This window comes from Camelus ferus, chromosome 8 (assembly GCF_009834535.1).
Source record: "Camelus ferus isolate YT-003-E chromosome 8, BCGSAC_Cfer_1.0, whole genome shotgun sequence".
Taxonomy (NCBI): Eukaryota; Metazoa; Chordata; class Mammalia; order Artiodactyla; family Camelidae; genus Camelus; species Camelus ferus.
The window spans coordinates 36,798,199-36,817,104 of NC_045703.1; the positions used below are offsets into that span (position 1 = coordinate 36,798,199).

An 18,906-nucleotide genomic window follows, 5' to 3' on the forward strand; every position below is an offset into this window, starting at 1 on the left:
TTTCTATTACAGAAGAGGTTTCTCCTATCAGAATGAAAGAAAGAGTCAATTAGTACTGATTCCTTAAAATTCATCCAATTTTCTCAGTTACCTTTCTATGGCATCTACTTCAGGTTGGAGCAGAACATTCAGCACCCCCCCCCCCCAACTCCAATCCTGCGTAAAGACACCAGCTGGAGAAACAACTACTCATCTCTGTTCTTTTATAATCACAAGCACTTGAGAACTAAAATATGATAGTATTTGAAAAATTGGGTTTCCTATTTTTCAACTGCTTGAATAGATAAATCACAAATAAATCTGGTTAAATCGCTCTTTTCTGATTTATAATTCACACATCGTAATAATACTTGTTTAGGTTTGCAGTTTAAATATACATAATGATTAAGATGATAAGAACTATGTCCAAAACAAGAGCAAAGAAGGTACATGGGATGTGTTAAGGGTTCTGTGAATGCAGCACATTAGATTATGTGTATGTTTTAGGGCTGTATGCAGATTTGTGAGGTTCCTAGATAAGTGATTTCCTTATCTTTTCATAGAATATATTCCTTTAATCTTTATTATTTTTACTAGAAATAGTAATAGATAGCAATTTTAAGTTTCACTCTAGGGAAATTTTACAATTTTTGACAGAATTGCTTTGTTTCAGAAAATTCTAGTAATAGAAAAAATAGGCAATATTTTATGAAAATGCTACAGATAATTGGTTTCCCAGTTAAAATGGACTGTAGAAAATTACCTTGGAATAAAAAACATTTCCAGATGAAGAAATTTACACATTTACATGTTACATTAGGGGATAAAACACTTATATGTGGTATTATCATAAAGTGCTTTCCTTAAAATGATTAATAAATCTTGACACCCAATTAAAAAAATAAGCACATCTGTTTTATAAACCTAAATACATATCAACCACTAACAAAACTTTATAAATGATCTTAGCTCCATCTTTTCATTTTATATATGAAGAAACTGAGAATTAAACATATATATGGTAAACAGGTACATGAAAAGGTACTCAACATCACTAGGCATCAGGCAAATTCAAATCACAATCACAATGAGATATCACCTCATACCTGTGAGAATGACTATTATCAAAAAGACAAGAAATAACATGTTGGCAAGAACATGGAGAAAAAAGACATTCTGTGCACTGTTGGTGGGAATATAAACTGGTACACCCACTATGGAAAACAGTACAGTGGTTCCTCAATAAATGAAAAACAGAATTACCATATGATTCAGCAATTCCACTTCTGGGTATTTATTTGAAGAAAACGAACACATAAACTTGAAAGATAAATGCACCCCTATGTTCGTTTCAGCATTACTGACAACAGCCAAGACATGGAAGTAACCTAAGTGTCCATCCATCAGTTGATGAATGAATAAAGAAAATGTGCTGTATGTATATAATAGAATGTTATTCAGTCATAAAAAGAAAGAAATCTTGCCATTTGTGACAATATGGACGGACCCTGATAGGATTATATGAAGTGAAATAAGTCAGACAGAAAGACAAATTATGTTTTTGAAACAAACAAAAAAAACCAAACTCATATATACAGAACAGATTGGTGGTTGCCAGAGGTAGGGGCTGGAGGGAGGGTAAAACAGATGAAGGAGGTCAAAAGATACAAACTTTCAGTTATAAAATAAATAAGTCATGGAGAGATAATGTACAGTATAATGACTATAGCTAATAATACTGTATTGTATATTGGAAAGCTGCTAAGAGTAGATCTTAAAAGTGCTCATTACAAGGAGAAAAATTTGTGATTACGTATGGTGATGGATGTTAACTAGACTAACTGTGGTGATCATTTCACAATATCTACATATACTGAATCATTATGTTGTATACCTGAAACTAATATATTGTGATACATCAATTACATCTCAATTAAAAAAAAAAAAGAAAGAGGTCCAGAGCTATTGACAAGAAGAGAATCATCCAGATTCTGAATCTGATAAAACTAGAAACAAAGTCCAAGACTTCACATTCCCAAGTTAATGTTCTTTCTGTTATACCACACCAGCTCCTTTGTTTCTGTTTCAAATTTGTTTAGGTTGAGTATGTTTTGCTTTGTTTACTTCTATGCCCATTTAACAAATGAGAAGGAAAGTAAAGCCCAAGTTAGGTACAAGGTTTCAAGTTTTCCACGTTAATCAGTCTCAAATTTTTTTTAAAACTTTCTTTATCAACGCAATACTTTTAGAGTTTATAACATTTATTTCTTATTATCCTTCAGGGGAAAGGAAAAGCAAAACAATCTGTGCCCGTGGACACACTGTCATATGCTTTCTGCAAGTGTGGTTATACTCATAATATCCACTGGAGGGAAGCAAACACTAGATTTTGAGTCTTACCTGCACTGGTGTTTCACTTTCTTGTTGAAACTCTTCAATTTGCTGCTGCTGCCAAGGAGCTAAACTGTAAGAGTCCCCTGTAGTTCTACCTTCCAAAGGATTTGTCCGCAACTGCTCAGTAAGCCACATCTGCGTCCTCACAGAAGGCTGAATGGGAACTCCACCTACTGCTTGTTGACCAAGCATTAAATATTTCGGAGGTTCAAAGGCCTCTGAGCTTGTCATAATGGGCTTGCTTTCAGGTAAGGCACTATATGTCATGTCTAAGGTCTGTCTCCTAAGAGTGGAGGAAGAAGCTCTAAAGTCCTCTTTGCTACAGCTCTCAAATTTATATTTATTGTCCAGAGTTGATCGTTTTTTATTTATCTCCTTGTCCTCTAGCTTAAGCATCTCCATACTATCATGTAAGCAGCTAGGTCCAATTGTCCTTAGTTGTGATGTTAAAGCTTTGCCTCTCCTTGTCTTTTCCAAACCACTCCCTGACTCTTCCGTATGCAGAATGCCACTCTGGCTGTAGTTATCTGGAACAGTGAGTTTGGATAAAGATGACCATTTCCGGAGGGGCCTGAAGTCCTTCATGTCTAGTGAAGGGTCCTGCTCCCCCCTACCATGGTTTCCCAGTGTTTGCATGAGGCTTACATTCCATTTTGAGCCATCTGATGTCAATGATTCCCTATGTTTGGAAACTGAAGCACTGGAGTTAGACGGCATGACATGGGCTGTAGGAAGAGCAACCAATGATCCACTAGGCTTAAAAGATAATGTGCCACTTGAAGTTGAATGATCTGGAATGAAAAAAAAAATGCCAAATTAGTTGTAATTAATGGGGAAAAAAAAGAGGCAAAATGCAAAATACCCCCAAAACAAAAACCTGAATGTGGTTTTTCAGCACAAGTTTTTCAGAGGTATTTTATCAAAATGAGGGACTTATTATTGTTACTATTATTGTTGTTCCTTTAAGTTTAACTGAAACAAATCAAACATACTCTCAAACATCATTTTCTAAAAATGGATATATAACAACATATATGCCCATTTTCCATCTACTTACAGATGAAAAGTGACAAGAAAATGGGTTTATATTCACTTTATTTAATCTAAGTATTGTGGCTTTAAAAGAAAAATCCATCTCCCCACTGAGAGGTCTTACTCATGATTCATCAATCAAGCCTCAGATACAACTTTATTACAAAGTGTTATTTTTTAGTGTCTTTCCTCCACTGTGAAAATCTAGGCCTAATCTGAACAAATTCAAATTCAAATCAGAAATATGGATAAAGGAGCTCCTGCAACAATGGAAAATAATCAGAACGGGTTCTCGCACTATGTCTACAGATACAGAACAGTTCCTACATTCCCAGTCTCCCTTAATGGCATCATCAGGGATGTATTTCCCAAGCTAGAACTCTTGGAGTCTACCATGATTCCTACCTTTCTCTGCACATTTACTAAGTTCGCAAGTTGTAAATTTTTACTTCCAAAATGATTACATAGCTATTGCCTCAGGTCAGGACTTCACATATTATTCTACCACAGGAACAGCTGTAGTTGGCTCTACGGAAGCCCAAAGGATAAATAAGGGCCTCTATACTCAATGGACTTATTATCAAGTGCCAAAAATCAAAGATGATCATTTTTATCACATGATATCTAGAAAAGAAATAGCAATCTGAAGTGTAGAGAGAGAGGAGGTGGGTGGTGAAAAGCAACTTTTATAGTTTCTTCTGTATCTTTCCATGCCATTTGACTCATACTAGAATATATTTTAAAATTACTTGTGAGCTTTCATATTGTATTAAAGAAGTAAGTAATGGAAAAAGAAATGTTGAAGAAGTCATAAGAAAATTCAGATGAGAAAGAGCCAGGCAAACTAATTCAAAAATGGAATTCCAGTAGGTCTTTACATAGAATTTATTCATCTGCAGGTGAAAACAGGAAAACATTACAGATGGAAGAATACAAGAAAAAGTATTATAGTGGCATTTATCATATTGCAGCTTCCCAACAACTTCTGCAGAACCTTTTCATATTGAAGAAAATTACCACGTTGTTAAGTGTCACCTCCCAAAATAAATTTTAGACCTTAAATCCCAACATATCCTACAACTACGACACAGATATTCGGAAGCACCTGCACAAGACTTCAGTTTGAAAGGGAGTCCCACAAGAAAACGGGCTGTGTGGAGCTACCCTTTTTGGCAAGAGCAGACACATCACCAATGGCAGCAGCAGAGGCAGCCAAACCAAGTTCTGGCCCAGGAGTGGCAGCAAGTGGGCAGCACTGGTGGTTTCCTCCAGCAGGGCAGGAGAGCGACAGTTCTCAGAGGTGACTGAGGCACATTACCTGGAAGCTTAACCTTAAGTGAGGTTTTCCAGCCCTCCTCAAAAATTCTGAGTTTACCAAACACCCTTAAATAAATTCCTTATGTGCTCAATCATCTAGTCAGCTTCTGCTGATTAAGAACATTGGCTGATCCAAGTATGAAGCCAGGAGAATATGGCTTCAAAAGAAGAAAAACAAATTATCCCATTTATCTGATGTATGAGTGTGTTGGGAGAAGTTTGCTGAAGGTAATTCTTGAAAGGTAAAGGTGAAGCAGAGTTGTACAAGTCTCCTAATGCCTGCTACAGAAAGAGCCTGGCCTTCATTCAGCACAAATGTGATATACCAAAAGTTTCCAAACAAAGGAAGAAGTGTCATGAACAAAACTGCACTTAAGATGATTATTCCAGTAACTGCTGAGGTTGGATAAAAGCAAAATGACTGGTAGGAGGAGGATAAAATGGATTGTTATGGTAATCAATACAGGAAGAAAATCGAGATGAATATGCTACTGAAGGTCAGTTCTAAATTGAAATAGGACAAATGACCCCAAAAGTCTATATTTGTATTAATACATTATGGTATTATATCCATATCTATATGTGTGTGTTTGTGTTACTATTCTTAAAGGAATATTTGTATTAAAATCATCATAGCCTCTTAAAAATATCTTTAATTTTTAAAAAAACAAAAATGAGTTTTATATCAAATTTAAAATTTTCAGACTTTCACATTTTTAAAAATTTGTAAGTAAAGATACAGTGTAACAGCTTTAAAATCAGCATTTTTTAGATTAAAATCCTGGCTCTACCACTTAGTAGTCACATGTGCTCAAACAAGTTATTTAAGCTCCTTGCATCACAGCTACCTCATCCATTAAGCAGAGATTGACAACAGTAAGGATTAAATGAAATAATATACATACAGGACTCATAGGAATTCCTGGCACAAAGCAAAATCTTAGTTGTTATTACTTCACTGAGAAGGCTAAAAGTAAGTGCTTATTCAATATAACAGACAAAAGGCTAAATATCTATCCTATACAAAGAAATCGGAAAAAAAAAACCCCTAACAACTCAATTTTAAAATAGGTAAAAGAAATCAATAAGCAAATCATCAAAAAAGAAATGCAAGAATACATGTTTTTAAAAAAAAATGCTTAAACTCATTAGTAAAAATGTATTCCCTATCATATTCATAAAATTATTAAAACTGTTGATATCCTATGATGATGGAACATAAATTGCTACAGCCTTTGGAAGAAGAGGGGCAATCTGCTTGTATATATCAATATTTAAAATATGGAAACATAAGTGAATACATGTGCATATGTGTATGTAAATACATATATACTCATGGGAAGAGAAATAATCTGGAAGAATATACCCAAAGCGTAATAAGCAAAGGAAACCCCTACAGAGTAGAAAGAGGAGAAAAGGAGAAAGATGCTTTCACATTTTACTTTATAAAATATCTCATTTTAATTTCCTTTCAAAGAGCATAAATTTACCATTTGGCCAAACTTCCAACAAAGATGTTTTATTCTGTGATCTCAAAGAGTTTGAAATATCTCAAAGAACACTGTTACTAAAGTATAAATAATAGATCAGGTGACTGTCTCACTTTTCACGTCACAGCTGAAACTTCTGAGACCAGAGATCACCGGTACCGGACGCTACTTACATCTGATAATATGCTACCTTCCTGTCGACTTTTGCTGGCTCAGTATTTCTCAACTGCATAGAAAATCAACAACTGATGATAAAAACCAATTCCACACCAGACTAGTATTTACTCTTACAAATCTGAAAGCTATTGATAATATATGCTGTTCACAGAGCATTTCATTGATGAAAATTTACTGCAGAAGTCACTTATCTGAAGTCCTCAAACTTCAGCATACAACGAAGTCTCCAGGGATCCGGAACCTTACTCCCAGAGAACCTCATTCAGTCAGAGCAGAGAGCGGTCCAGGAAACGACACTGCTGCTCTAGTCACTGCAACATCATTCTCCCTGGGTCTGATTCCAGTTCTGAAGCCTCAAGCTTAGATATCCCAAGTTCAACCATCAGCAGCATCTGAGTTCCACTGTCAAATCTGATTTACTGTAACATTCAGAATGCAATACTGTCATAACTAAGGACTCAAGTTTAGTCTATTCACATATATACACACGCACACATATAACATGAATTAATGAACAAGGAATGAAATATTTGACAGTATATCTGAAAAAATTCCATCTTAGAGCTGAATCAAAAAAAATTAATTTTAACACTTTAAAAATGTTATTTTGCCTAACAAAACAGAATCAATTAGAGGCAGACACAATGCAATTCCTAATGTGCTTTATTATACCACTTAATTATAGCCACAAATCCCAAATCCAAGTTATTACGATGGAATCAAGCCCACATTTAAGTTAGAATAGTGAAATCTGAAACCAACAGAAGGTAGTCCTTTTAAAAACAAGAGGACAGGGTTTATAGCATTCACAGAGAGCACAGAAGAGCTAATGGTTTCAGACAGATTTCAGCTAAAAGGGAAAAATACAAGAGGGTATCACTGTAACCTGATAATCCAAGTGAATTATATTTAAGATAACAAAGTTCTGAATTCTGAACAAAATCCCAACCTTCTGTTTTACTGTCATGTTATTCTTATCCGGCAACAGATGCCAGATTGATTATGTCGGCTCTTGTACATAGGGATGGTCTCTCTCTCTCTGCTCTATAGTTCTCATAGTAAAAAGGAATTAAATCTTAAACACACACACACACACACCCCTTCTACAGTTTTATTATAATAATAAATCATGAGTCTTTATAATTAAAAAAGTAATCCAGAAATTATATAACCCTATGCCAAAATATTCTGATTTAAAATGTAACGGCTTAATGTATTTATCAGCCAATATAACATACAACAAATATTTTACATTTTAAATAAAAATATTAACCCTAACCCAAAGGCAATAATTTATATACAACACCATGACATCCCCTTCCTGCTAATGCCATGATGATATATCATGAGAAAAAAACTTTAAGACACATTTAAACAATGAATATTTTTAAGTATTCCTTATATTTTTAGGTAAAAATTTTTTACATATTGTAAACTACATTCTAGTCCCTCCAAGAAATGGTGGAACTGGCTGCCCAGAAACTGTATGAGGCCCCTAGACCAGTTCACTGATAATCTCATGTCTCCATAGATGTAGAACTTTTGTGTAATGCTTAACTCTACTTCTGTTACTTAAAATAAAATACATTAATTTCTCAAAAAAACCCATTTTTTAAACAAATGAACATTTTTAAGTATTCCTATATTTTTAGGTAATTTTTTTTACATATTTTAAACTACACTCTGGTAGAAAAAGAGCTATATAAAGAAACTCAACAATAATTCAACCAAACAATCTTCTAGGAACATATAATGTACAAGGCACTGTGCTAGGTAGACAAAGGAAATATATTTTTTGCAATTAAATATGAATACAGACCTTTTCCTCAGGGTTTACAGTTTCACCATTAGACACACACAGCTGCAGAACAGGACTAAAGTTTATCATAAGGGAACTACGAACACTAGACAATAAGAAGTAAGCCAAAGAGAAAAGGCAGACTATTCATAAAAGAACTCTCAGAATGATAGCCAACTTCTCAACAGCAATAATGGAATCCAGAACGCAGTGAAATAATATCTTCAAAGGGTTAAGAATAAATAACTGGCACTCAAGAACTGTTTGGAAAGGTGAGCTATCTTTCAAGATTGAAGGCAAAATATATTTTCTGCTAAGCAAAAACAGAGCTTATCACCAACAAATTCACTAAAAGAACTACTAAAATTCCTAAAGTTTCTTTCACTAAAGAATAAAAATAAGTCCTGAGCTGTAAAATGGAATGAGCTTTCTTTTAAAAAAAAAAAAAGTAAACTTGTGATTAAATCTAAAAATCCAATGATTTCATACATTAAAAAAGAGAGAGAGCAAATTAAAACCAAAATGTCAACAATGACAAATAACTCAAAACGGGTAGATCAGCAATCTACCATTATAGATAGTCAAGTCAGCGTTACATTTTATACTTTCTACATTAACAACTAAAAGAACAGGTAGAACTCACAACCATATAGCCCCCCAGGCAAAAGAATAAAGCTGGGCCCCTACGTTATACCTTCCACAAGTATTAACTCAAAATGAATCATAGGCCTAAATTTAACAGCTACAACCATAAAACTCTTGGAAGAAACCATGGTGCAAATCTTCATGATCTTAAGTCAGGCAGTGATTTCTTAGGTACAATACCCAAAACCCAAGCACCAAAAGAAAACAGAGATAAACTGGACTTCAATAAAATTTAAAACTTTTTTGCTGCAAATGATAACCATCTAGAAAGTAAAAAAGACAACTCACAGAATGGGAGAAAATTTTTGCTATCAGGTATCTGATAGGGACTTTTATCTATATTATATAAGAAACACAACTCAATAATAAAAACATGAACAACCCAATTTAAAAATGGATGTGGAATCTGTATAGTCATTTCTCCAAAGAAGATACATAAATGGTCTTATTAAAGTGTATGAAAAGATGCTCAACATTTTTAGTCATCGGGGAAATGAAAATCAAAATCACAATGAGACACAACTTCACACACATTAGGATGGCTATCATCCAAATGACAGGTAGTAAGTGTTGGCAAGATTGTGGAGAAACTGAAATCCTCATATAATGCTGGTTGGGAGCGTAAAATGGTGCCACTGCTTAGGAAACAGTTTGGCAGTTCCTCAAAAGGTTAAACATAGGGTTACCATATAACCCAGCAATTCTACTCCTAGGTATACACCCAAGAGAAATGGAAACATATTCACAGAGGCATTGTTCTTAATACTCAAAAAGTCAAAATAACTCAGTGTCCATTAACTGATGAATGGATAAATAAAATGTGGTACCATGGAATATTATATGGTAATAAAAAGAAATGAAATACTGATACATGCTACAACATGAATGAATTTTAAAAACGTTGTGTTAGGTGAAAGTCAGCCATCACAAAGAACCACATATTAGATGATTCTATTTATATGAAATGTCTAGAACAAAAGAAGTTTATAGACGGATTGGTGGTTGTTTAGGGATGAGATGGAAGATAGGCAGTGACAGCTAACAGATTTCTTCTAGAGGGGCTAAAAAACTGTTCTACAATTAGATTGTGGTAGTAGTTGAATAATTCTGAGAATATATTAAAAAGCATTAAATTGTATACTTTAAGTGGGTGAATTGTACAGTATGTGAATTGTATCTCAATAAAAATTTTTTTAAGGATAGATGTGTATAACTTCCGATAGACTAGAAGGATAATGTCATGAAGAAAAAAGTCAATCAAAAGAGGACAAGAAAGAGAAAAAACTTGAGAAAAGCAGAATAGAAAGTATACAATATGATTTTTAAAATGCATCAAAATTTAACAATCACAATAAGTGAAAATCCACTCAAAATACAAGAATTGTCCAAATAATTTTTTTAATCCAGCTAAATGTTTACAAAAGATATACCTAAAATATTAAATCCTATTTTGGCATTATGGTATCTGCATAGAGGCAGAGAATGATTATGTAAAAGAATCACACAGAAATAACTGTCAAGAACATTAAGATAACTATACATCAGGTATCAAGATCATGAAAACTGCCTAAACTGCCTGCTTTTTTATTCTTTATATCTTGAGGAGAAGGAGAAGCTTCTGTTTCCCTGCTGCCAAATGTATGACCTATTCTTTTAGCAGCTGTACTTGACAACAATACTATGCAATTCTGTGCAAATCTTGGTTCTCATTTTGTTATTGTCTAATCATTATTACCAATCACCTTTTTACTTGACTATTTTATTTTTTTCTCAATTATATTTTGTGAAGTCACTTCAAATCCTATTGAGACAAACAATGAGTGAAAAGTTCTAAAATCACTTGTTTAAAATAATTACAGAAGTCTACTGTTCACAAATTAGACAGTTCTCAAGCCTTTTTTATATACTGTCTCCTAGCAACCATTAACAACAAACTAAGAAACTTCTTTCTATAAGCTTATAACAAGATGAAAAGTTGGTTTTTAAAGGGGGGAGGGCATTTCTCATCTCTAACCAGATTACTCACAACTTAATTAAAGCACAATCTGAGGTACACTTTAAGGAGGTCAAAAATTCAAAGCAAAATTAATTGTAAAAGTTGGTCAGTAAGAAACTCCTTTTTGTATTTACACAAAACCTTTAGTTCTTTAAATGCCTTTTATAATTTCATTCAACTGTATCATTTTCTGAGTATCTCCTAGTAGTTTCAATTTAGATCAAGTCTCATCAGGCAGTTTACTTGCAAAGAGCTCCAAGTGTTACTTCTCTTCTATAAAAATGTTTACAAATCAAATTGAAACCTGATCTCTTACATTATGGGATGTGATTTTTGATAATTCAAATTTTCTCAGAAAAAAAATCTTGTTGCTTTATGATGGAACAGACAAATTATCATCTGGTCCTCTAGCCACCTACAAGTCTGAAGAAATGTGAAGTCATTAACCTTTTCCCTAAACCCATGACTGTGTGACTGAAGAGACTTTCCCAGTCAGAAGTACATGGGTTCATCATAGTTCTTGAAAATAGACTAAATTCAGTTCAGTTTGGTCAGGTTCAGGCATTCATATTCTACTAGGCCAAGAAGTAAAATGATAAGAAAAAAATGAGTGAATGAATGGATGGATGGATGGATGGATGGATGGGTAACACTGAAGGTAAAAGTGAGGTCCATAAAGATCAAAATTATACCTCCAACAATTTTAATTTCTGCAAATTTACTACAGCTACAATGCTCTTATATGCCATGCTTAAAAATTTAAATTCAAAATTTTAATTTTAAACAATAATGTAGATTAACAAGAAAATTAAATAGAGATGGGATGGCAAAAGAAAAAAGTATTTGGTTTGCAAAAGAATGTAAATCACAATTGCTTTGAATACTACCTTGAAATTATTTGATTTCACAACCAAAAAAGTATTGTGTACCTAACCTTTGACCTACTTCCATATGTAAATGAAGAACTAAAGTCCATAAAGGTTAAATTACTTGGCCAAGTACAGATCTCAAAATAGAATCCTCGTCTCCTGTTTCTCAGTCTAGTGTTACCTATACTGTCCTATACTACACCTCTCGTCCTTCTGTCACTCTAGTTTCTCCCTTCAAGAAAAGATACCATAACCTTCCTAGAAGAGAACACATGCAAAACATTCTCTGATATAAATCGTAGCAATGTTCTCCTAGGGCAGTTTACTGAGGTAACAGAAATAAAAGCAAAAATAAACAAATGGGACCTAATTAAACTTACAAGCTTTTGCATAGCAAAGAAAACCACAAACAAAACAAAAAAGACAACCTACGGAATGGGAGAAAATATTTGCAAATGATGAGGCTGACAAGGGCTTAATTTCTAGAATATATAAACAGCTCATACATCTTAGTAACAACAAAAAAAAACCCAACAACAACCCAATCCAAAAATGGGCAGAAGATCTAAACAAACATTTCTACAATGAAGACATACAAATAGCAAAAAAAATGCTCAGTATCACTAATTATCAGAGAAATGCAAATCAAAACTACAATGAGGTTATCACCTCACACTGGTTAGAATGGCCATCATTAAAAAGTCCACAAATGAAAAATGTTAGAGAGGGTGTGGAGAAAGGGAACCATCCTTTTCTTTGGTTGTAGGAGTACGGTTTGTTGCAGCCATTATGGAAAACAGTATGAAGATTTCTCAAAAAACTGACAAGAGATTTACCCTATGATCCAGCAATCCCACTCCTCGGGCATATGTTGGGGGGAACTCTAATTCAAAAAGATATACAATGGAATACTACTCAACCATGAAGAAGAATAAAATAATGCCACTTGCAGCAACATGGATGCACTTGGAGATTATTATACTAAGCAAAGTTAAGCCAGAAAGAGAAAGAAAAATACCATATGATATCCCTCATATGTGGAATCTTAAAAAATAAAAAAGGATGCAAATGAATTTATTTACAAAACAGAGACAGACTTACAGACAAAGAGAACAAACTTATGGGGGCAAACAAACTTGGGGAAAGGGGTGGGGAAGGATAAACTGAGAGTTTAGGATTTGTAGATACTAACTGCTATATATATAATAAACAACAAAGTCCTACTGTATATCATAGGGAACAATATTTAATACCATGTAATGGCCTACAATGAAAAAAATACATAAAAAGGAGTACATCTATGCTATACACCAGAAATTAACACAGCATTGTAAATTGACTTCAGTAAAAAAGAACAGACATGTAACATGCAGTGGAGTTAAGATCTGAAGAATCTGGGCTCTAGCACTGGAATAGCTGTATGACCCCAGATATGTTATTAATGTCTTTCAAGTTTTAAAAAATTATTATATTTTATCTCAGAAGGATTCTATAATAAAAAAAAATTTAATCATTTATACGAGTATAACCCTTATATTGCAAAAATAGATGGTATATATCTTTTATTAATGTTAAGGTCAACTGACCGAATAATCCACTGTAATATCTGGAAGTCATGTTATGGAATCACCCATTACCAGAGTCCTGAAATCTTCAAAGCTATGAAGCTGCAGTAACATAAGATTATTCACCAATGAAATGAACCTTAATAAAACAAGGAAACATGTTGAGAAGTCTAAATATCATTTACTTCACCTATAAAATGGCTTTAGACTTGTACCCAACATGTAATTTTTCAATTAACTATAACAATCACGTAAACCTCTTATCATGACATCTTGTACATAGAAAATGCTCAATAAATATTATTATTATAAATAAAAGGTCAAGAGGGAAGTCTTGATTTGCTTAAAAATATTACCTAAGGAGTGAGCACAAAATGCCTGAAATAAGACTGCCATGATTGTATGAGTTTGGTGTTGTATACATGTGGTTTTACCATTTTACCTTCTTTCTACTTTAGTATATGTTTGAAATTTTTTGTAAAAAAATAAAGAATAAAAACTAAGAGTAAGAAGAAGAGGATATTTTATAATAAGATGGCATGTTTTAAAGAAATCATTTGGCAAAATGAACTAATAAAACCTAATCACTATAATAAAATACACAAGCAAAGAAAACAGAACACTGGGAAATTTTTATGATATCCTCCAAAATTAGTGGTTGCCTAGGGTTGGGAGCATAGGGGTGTTGGGGGGTGACAGCTAAGGGGAGTAGGTTTTCTCTTTGGGGTAATGAACATGTCCTAAAATTGACACAAGCGATAGATACACAATTCTGTGAATATACAAATATACTAACAGTCACTGAGTTATATACTTTAAAAGGGTGAATTATACAGTATATAAATTACATCTCAATAAAACTGTATAAAAGAATGTATGTTTTTCATTGCCTAAATATCTCCAGAATCATCTCACTTTCCCCTTTCCTAAAACAAGTCACCTAAAACAAGTCACCACTGGCTAAAACAAGTCACCACTGGCTCCCACCTGCAGCACAAGTGGTCTCCTGGCATCCCACTCTGCCCTCCTCTTATTATCCTCAGAATGTTCTTTCACCTCGCAGTCCTTAATCATGCTGTTCTCTCAGCCTGGACTACTCTCCTCCCCTGTTTTACCCTGTCAGTTTCTACTCACCTTTTTGGTCCTCAGCTTAAACATCACTTCTGCCAGGGGCCTCACCCTAATCCAGTGGATTGAGGAATCTCCCCCGACTCTGTGTACTTCACCTATCATACGGCTAATGTTTTATGATAATTATTTCCTGCCCGTCTTCTCCACTAGACTTTATGTATACAATGAACACAGGAAATGTCTGTTTAACTCTTTACCTCTAGTTCAGTACCTGACACACAGTGGACAATAAATATTGGCTACATAAATAAATAAGTGACTGAATAAGTCCTTACTTTGTAGAAGGCCTTAGTTTCTTCATAAAATAAAGACAATGTACCAAGTGTTAACTTTTCTGATTTTTCTTTCTTTCTGATATATTTACAAGATGACCTTAAAATTTACACTATTCAACAGTCCTATCATTTCCTAGTAAAAACAATTAACTAATGAAGATATGATTAAATTGAAGTCCATTTTTATCAGTCCCTCCTATTTGAAATAAATGAGGTTAATTAGATAAGAAAATTATCTCTATTACAAATTAACACTTGGGAATTATCAAAGAAAAAATATTTAACTCTATCTGTACCTTTTTTTAGTAAAATATATAAATAAGCTTGAAGATTAGCACCAAGCAGACTATTAGAAGCTACATTAAAGAACTCAGATTTAAAAAGATAAGAAGAACTGTAAGTGAGCCTGCCTCTCAGGCACCATATGGTTCGGGAGAGGAAGATTGACCTGTGGAAGGCTACCGTCCTAAGCCTAAACAAAAATTAAGTTCTTTTTTAGCCTCAGGGTCCTGTACTCCTCTGGTACCACACCTAGGTTATACCCAACACAAGTGCAGGTCTACCTCAAAAACAGCTCCCTCTCAAACCAATTCCGTGCCAACAGCAGCTATTTACATGGCCTCCAGGTCTCAGCAAAGAAAATCTAGGAAGAAATAGGTGACCTGCTGGTGTGGCTTGTGTTACAATTTGGTAGTCCAATTGTAACATGTCACAGATCTATTTCCTCCCACCCTGGAATCTGACACCCCATGAACAAATTACCACAGCTAAAAAGTGGTGCCACTAATGCTAAATTAGTGTCCCAACTTGTTAAATATAAAAATCTCACACTCTTATTTATTTGAAATCTTAAAATACCACGGCTAAAAGCAAGTCACTCAATGGTAATTTTAGAATAATTTTCTGTACTAGAGTCCTCTCCCGGCTGAGATTCTGATGTAATGCTCTCCTCCATGTTGATCTCTCTGCAATTCTGCAGTTCTTGAAACAGAGTAAGCATTCAATAAATGTTTATTTAGTGAATAAATGAACAAACCTCCAAAAGCTGCAGGTTAGACACAAAAGAACAAATACCTCTGTTTATATAATGGTCATCTATAAAACTGCATATTTATAATTCCTAGGATATTTATAGCCTATGTAATAAATATATATTCTAACTCATGTATGAATTTTAAGTTTTTTAATTTTTAAGAATTAAAACACAACATTAAAATAAAAAAGAATGCAAGTTATTTGTCAGATGATTGACAGAGTACTTTGAGGATTTGGCAATGGTCAAAGAGCATCGTCTGGAATATCAGTTATAACCAAACAATACTACAGGGCAGAGAGTGGGGTAGGGGAATGAAAGTCTGACTACACAGTACCTTTCAGTTTGATGACTTACTTCACAGCTGCACTGTTTACTTAAAGTAATGGATCATGGACTTCAAGTAAAATTTATTCATGTACTTTGATCTATACCCCAAAAATAAATTTACATTTAGTATATAAAGGTATACCTATTTAACCACAATTGTCTTTTAAACAAAGAGAAAATAATTACTAAAGTAAACAAAAGAACTCAAACTTTACTATTACAGGTTAAGCATTTGAATTATATAACACGGGCATAATACTACTATTTCAAAAAAGCAGCCAAATTTCAGAAGCTTACAGCAAGATAGGCTTTTTCTTCCTGAAAACTCAAATTCCAACCACACTTTATTTATGGAAGACTCGTGCAATCACACTCTTACCTGCTCGCCTTCACGTGGGTTACCCACTGGCCTGCTATGAGACTCGGGGGGAGTGTTGCCTCTTCCTCCTAACTAAGTCTGAGGGCCTGCACCTCACACCCGATGAGAGAATTTCAGCTGGAATTACTGACATCATTCCTTTTTCCCATCCCCTAACTGAGCAACAAAACTCTTCAGAATTTCAGGAATTCTCCAATCCAAAATCTTCCCTAACCCAAACATTTACACTCCACCTTAGCCACCTTAACTCTCTCTTTGCCAAAGGAACCAAGGCAGTCACACTGCAGTGAAGGTTTTATCACTTTTTTATCAAAATGATAAAAAAAAAAAGAGGTGTGCTCTCAGTACCCCTAGACTGACAACAAAATGTAATTTATCATAGACATAATGTTATTGATACAAATTTCTGTTATATTAAATATTAAGTGGGGTGACAGGAGCTATTTTAAGAAGCCAATATTGTTTCCACTGGGAAATGTATAGCTCATAAAATCTTTGAAAGTAAACCCTTTACAAAGTATACTGTCAATACCAATATGTCCAATAGAAATATAATGCAAGCTACATTTGTAATTTTAAGTTTTATAGTAATCACATCCAAAAAAGTAAAAATGAAAAACTACAATAATATTTTATTTAAGCCACTATACCCCAAATATTATGTCATTATGTAATCAATATTAGAAAGTATTAATAAGATATTTTACTTTTTTTATACAAAGTATTCAAAATCCAGTGTACATCTTACATCTCCTTTTAGACTGGGTACAGTTCAAGCACTCAATGGCCATATGTTACTGGTGGCTACCATATTGGATCACAGCTCTATACCACTGTTTTCCAAAAACGACCTCAAAATATCTCCAGAAAGGAAATGACAGTAATTTACAACAGCTGTAGTATGTATTATATCAAGTATAGTAAGTAAATTGAAGTAAGAGTTAAACCAGGAATTTTTGTTAATAGTCAGCCCCATGTTGTACGTAAATCACACAGTTATTTGCTCCGTATACTGAGGTTTTTACAATATCAGTCTTTTAATTCAAATGCATTCACACATTTCACGTAAATATTGTCACAGCAAACCAAAATAATGCAGTACTTCCTACCACAGCCTCAGAAATCAAGAAGGAATATATACCCTCCTCCAAGACAAATATTATTAGTAACAGAGTTAAAGGCAGCTAACTAAAATATTCTGCAGATACACTCTAAGACAAACTCAAATTACATTTGGTAACACATGTCCAAATTTCATGTATATTATTCAAAATTAATATAATTGTATGCCATTGTAATTTTCAGCTGGAGGCTTTAGTACAAAGGACATAAACATGTTTTAGGTTATTCTATTATGTTTGGAATTTAACAAGGATATATTTAATTTTAAAAATGAGAAAAAACAAACACTTTATAGACCTATGGTTAGTGGATGACAAAAAGATTTATATAATCAAAGATCAAGTATGTTAAAGTACCCATAGACACTGATATGAAATAATCTAATACATAGCATGTTTTAAAGCTGACATTACATTATAAATATCAACCTATTATGTTCTAATGCAAGGCTATTTTCAATATTCAATAATCCTCCACAATGGCTATTTCCCTGAGCCCTTTATATTAAACAGATACACCATGAAGCAAATCCAACAATGAAAAACGAAGATTACAAATTAGAAGATTCAGGAAACTTACCAAAGAACAGAGATGGTAAAAAGGAATAGCCCATGAAGTAGAAATCATGAGAACTTCAGAAAGACACATATTCAGGAAGGAAAACTACACTAACTGGAATCAAGTGTTGTATCAAACATACCGAGCTTTTCTTCTAAATAAATAATCTTTACTATACCTGCTAAAACTATCTCCTATTTTCAGATCATATTTTAATTTTTAAAATGTTTTCCCATTATTAAAAAAAAAATTGGGGGGGGGGATTAGGTTTACTTATTTTTTAGAGGTACTAGGGATTGAACCCAGGACCTTATGCATGCTAAGCATGCGCTCTACCACTTGAGCTATACCCTCCCCTCAGATAACATTTTTACATATCTGATTTTTTTTAAAGAGGAGTACCCTTCACCTCTCCTGACAGCCAATAATAAATGCAATCAAAATTATTACCAGCACTATCACTCAAACTACAACTCTGATCATTGCCCATAGAAGTCCCTAGTTATTGACAATCTCCCAAAGTCCTACTACTCCACATTATTTTCATGCTCCATTCTTATACTCACTGTCCTTTCCTAGAACTCTTGCTCTATTCTGGCCTTTGTCTTCAAATTTTGTGACACTCCTTTAACCACCCAGAATAGCCTCTAAGTAACACTACCCATTATGATCATGTCTTAAATTCAATGGATTATTACAATTCCAATGTTCATTAGAAGATTCTGTATATTATTATGTAACATGCCAGTAAAATCACACATTGTTTCATGTATTAATTTTAAAAACTAGCAGGGAAAGGAGTTGGAGTTCAACTTG

General features: G+C 33.8%; 1 protein-coding gene and 1 long non-coding RNA gene across 7 annotated transcripts in view; one reads left to right on the plus strand and one right to left on the minus strand.

Moving 5' to 3' along the window:
* Positions 1-18,906, minus strand: part of CEP85L (centrosomal protein 85 like) — a 217,633-nt gene that overhangs the window by 116,446 nt on the left and 82,281 nt on the right. For all 6 annotated transcript variants that reach the window (XR_004321929.1, XR_004321928.1, XR_004321930.1 and 3 more), the window contains one exon: positions 2,380-3,164. Coding sequence is in view for 2 of the 6 variants with exons in the window: in XM_032484777.1 (XP_032340668.1) it covers positions 2,380-3,164 (785 nt within the window). In the remaining 4 variants the exon portion in view is untranslated. The remainder of the gene's footprint in view (positions 1-2,379; positions 3,165-18,906) is intronic.
* LOC116665357 lies at positions 1,493-18,354 on the plus strand. The gene is made up of 3 exons (XR_004321932.1): positions 1,493-1,505; positions 11,748-11,753; positions 18,135-18,354. It is a non-coding gene; the product is annotated as an uncharacterized LOC116665357 (long non-coding RNA).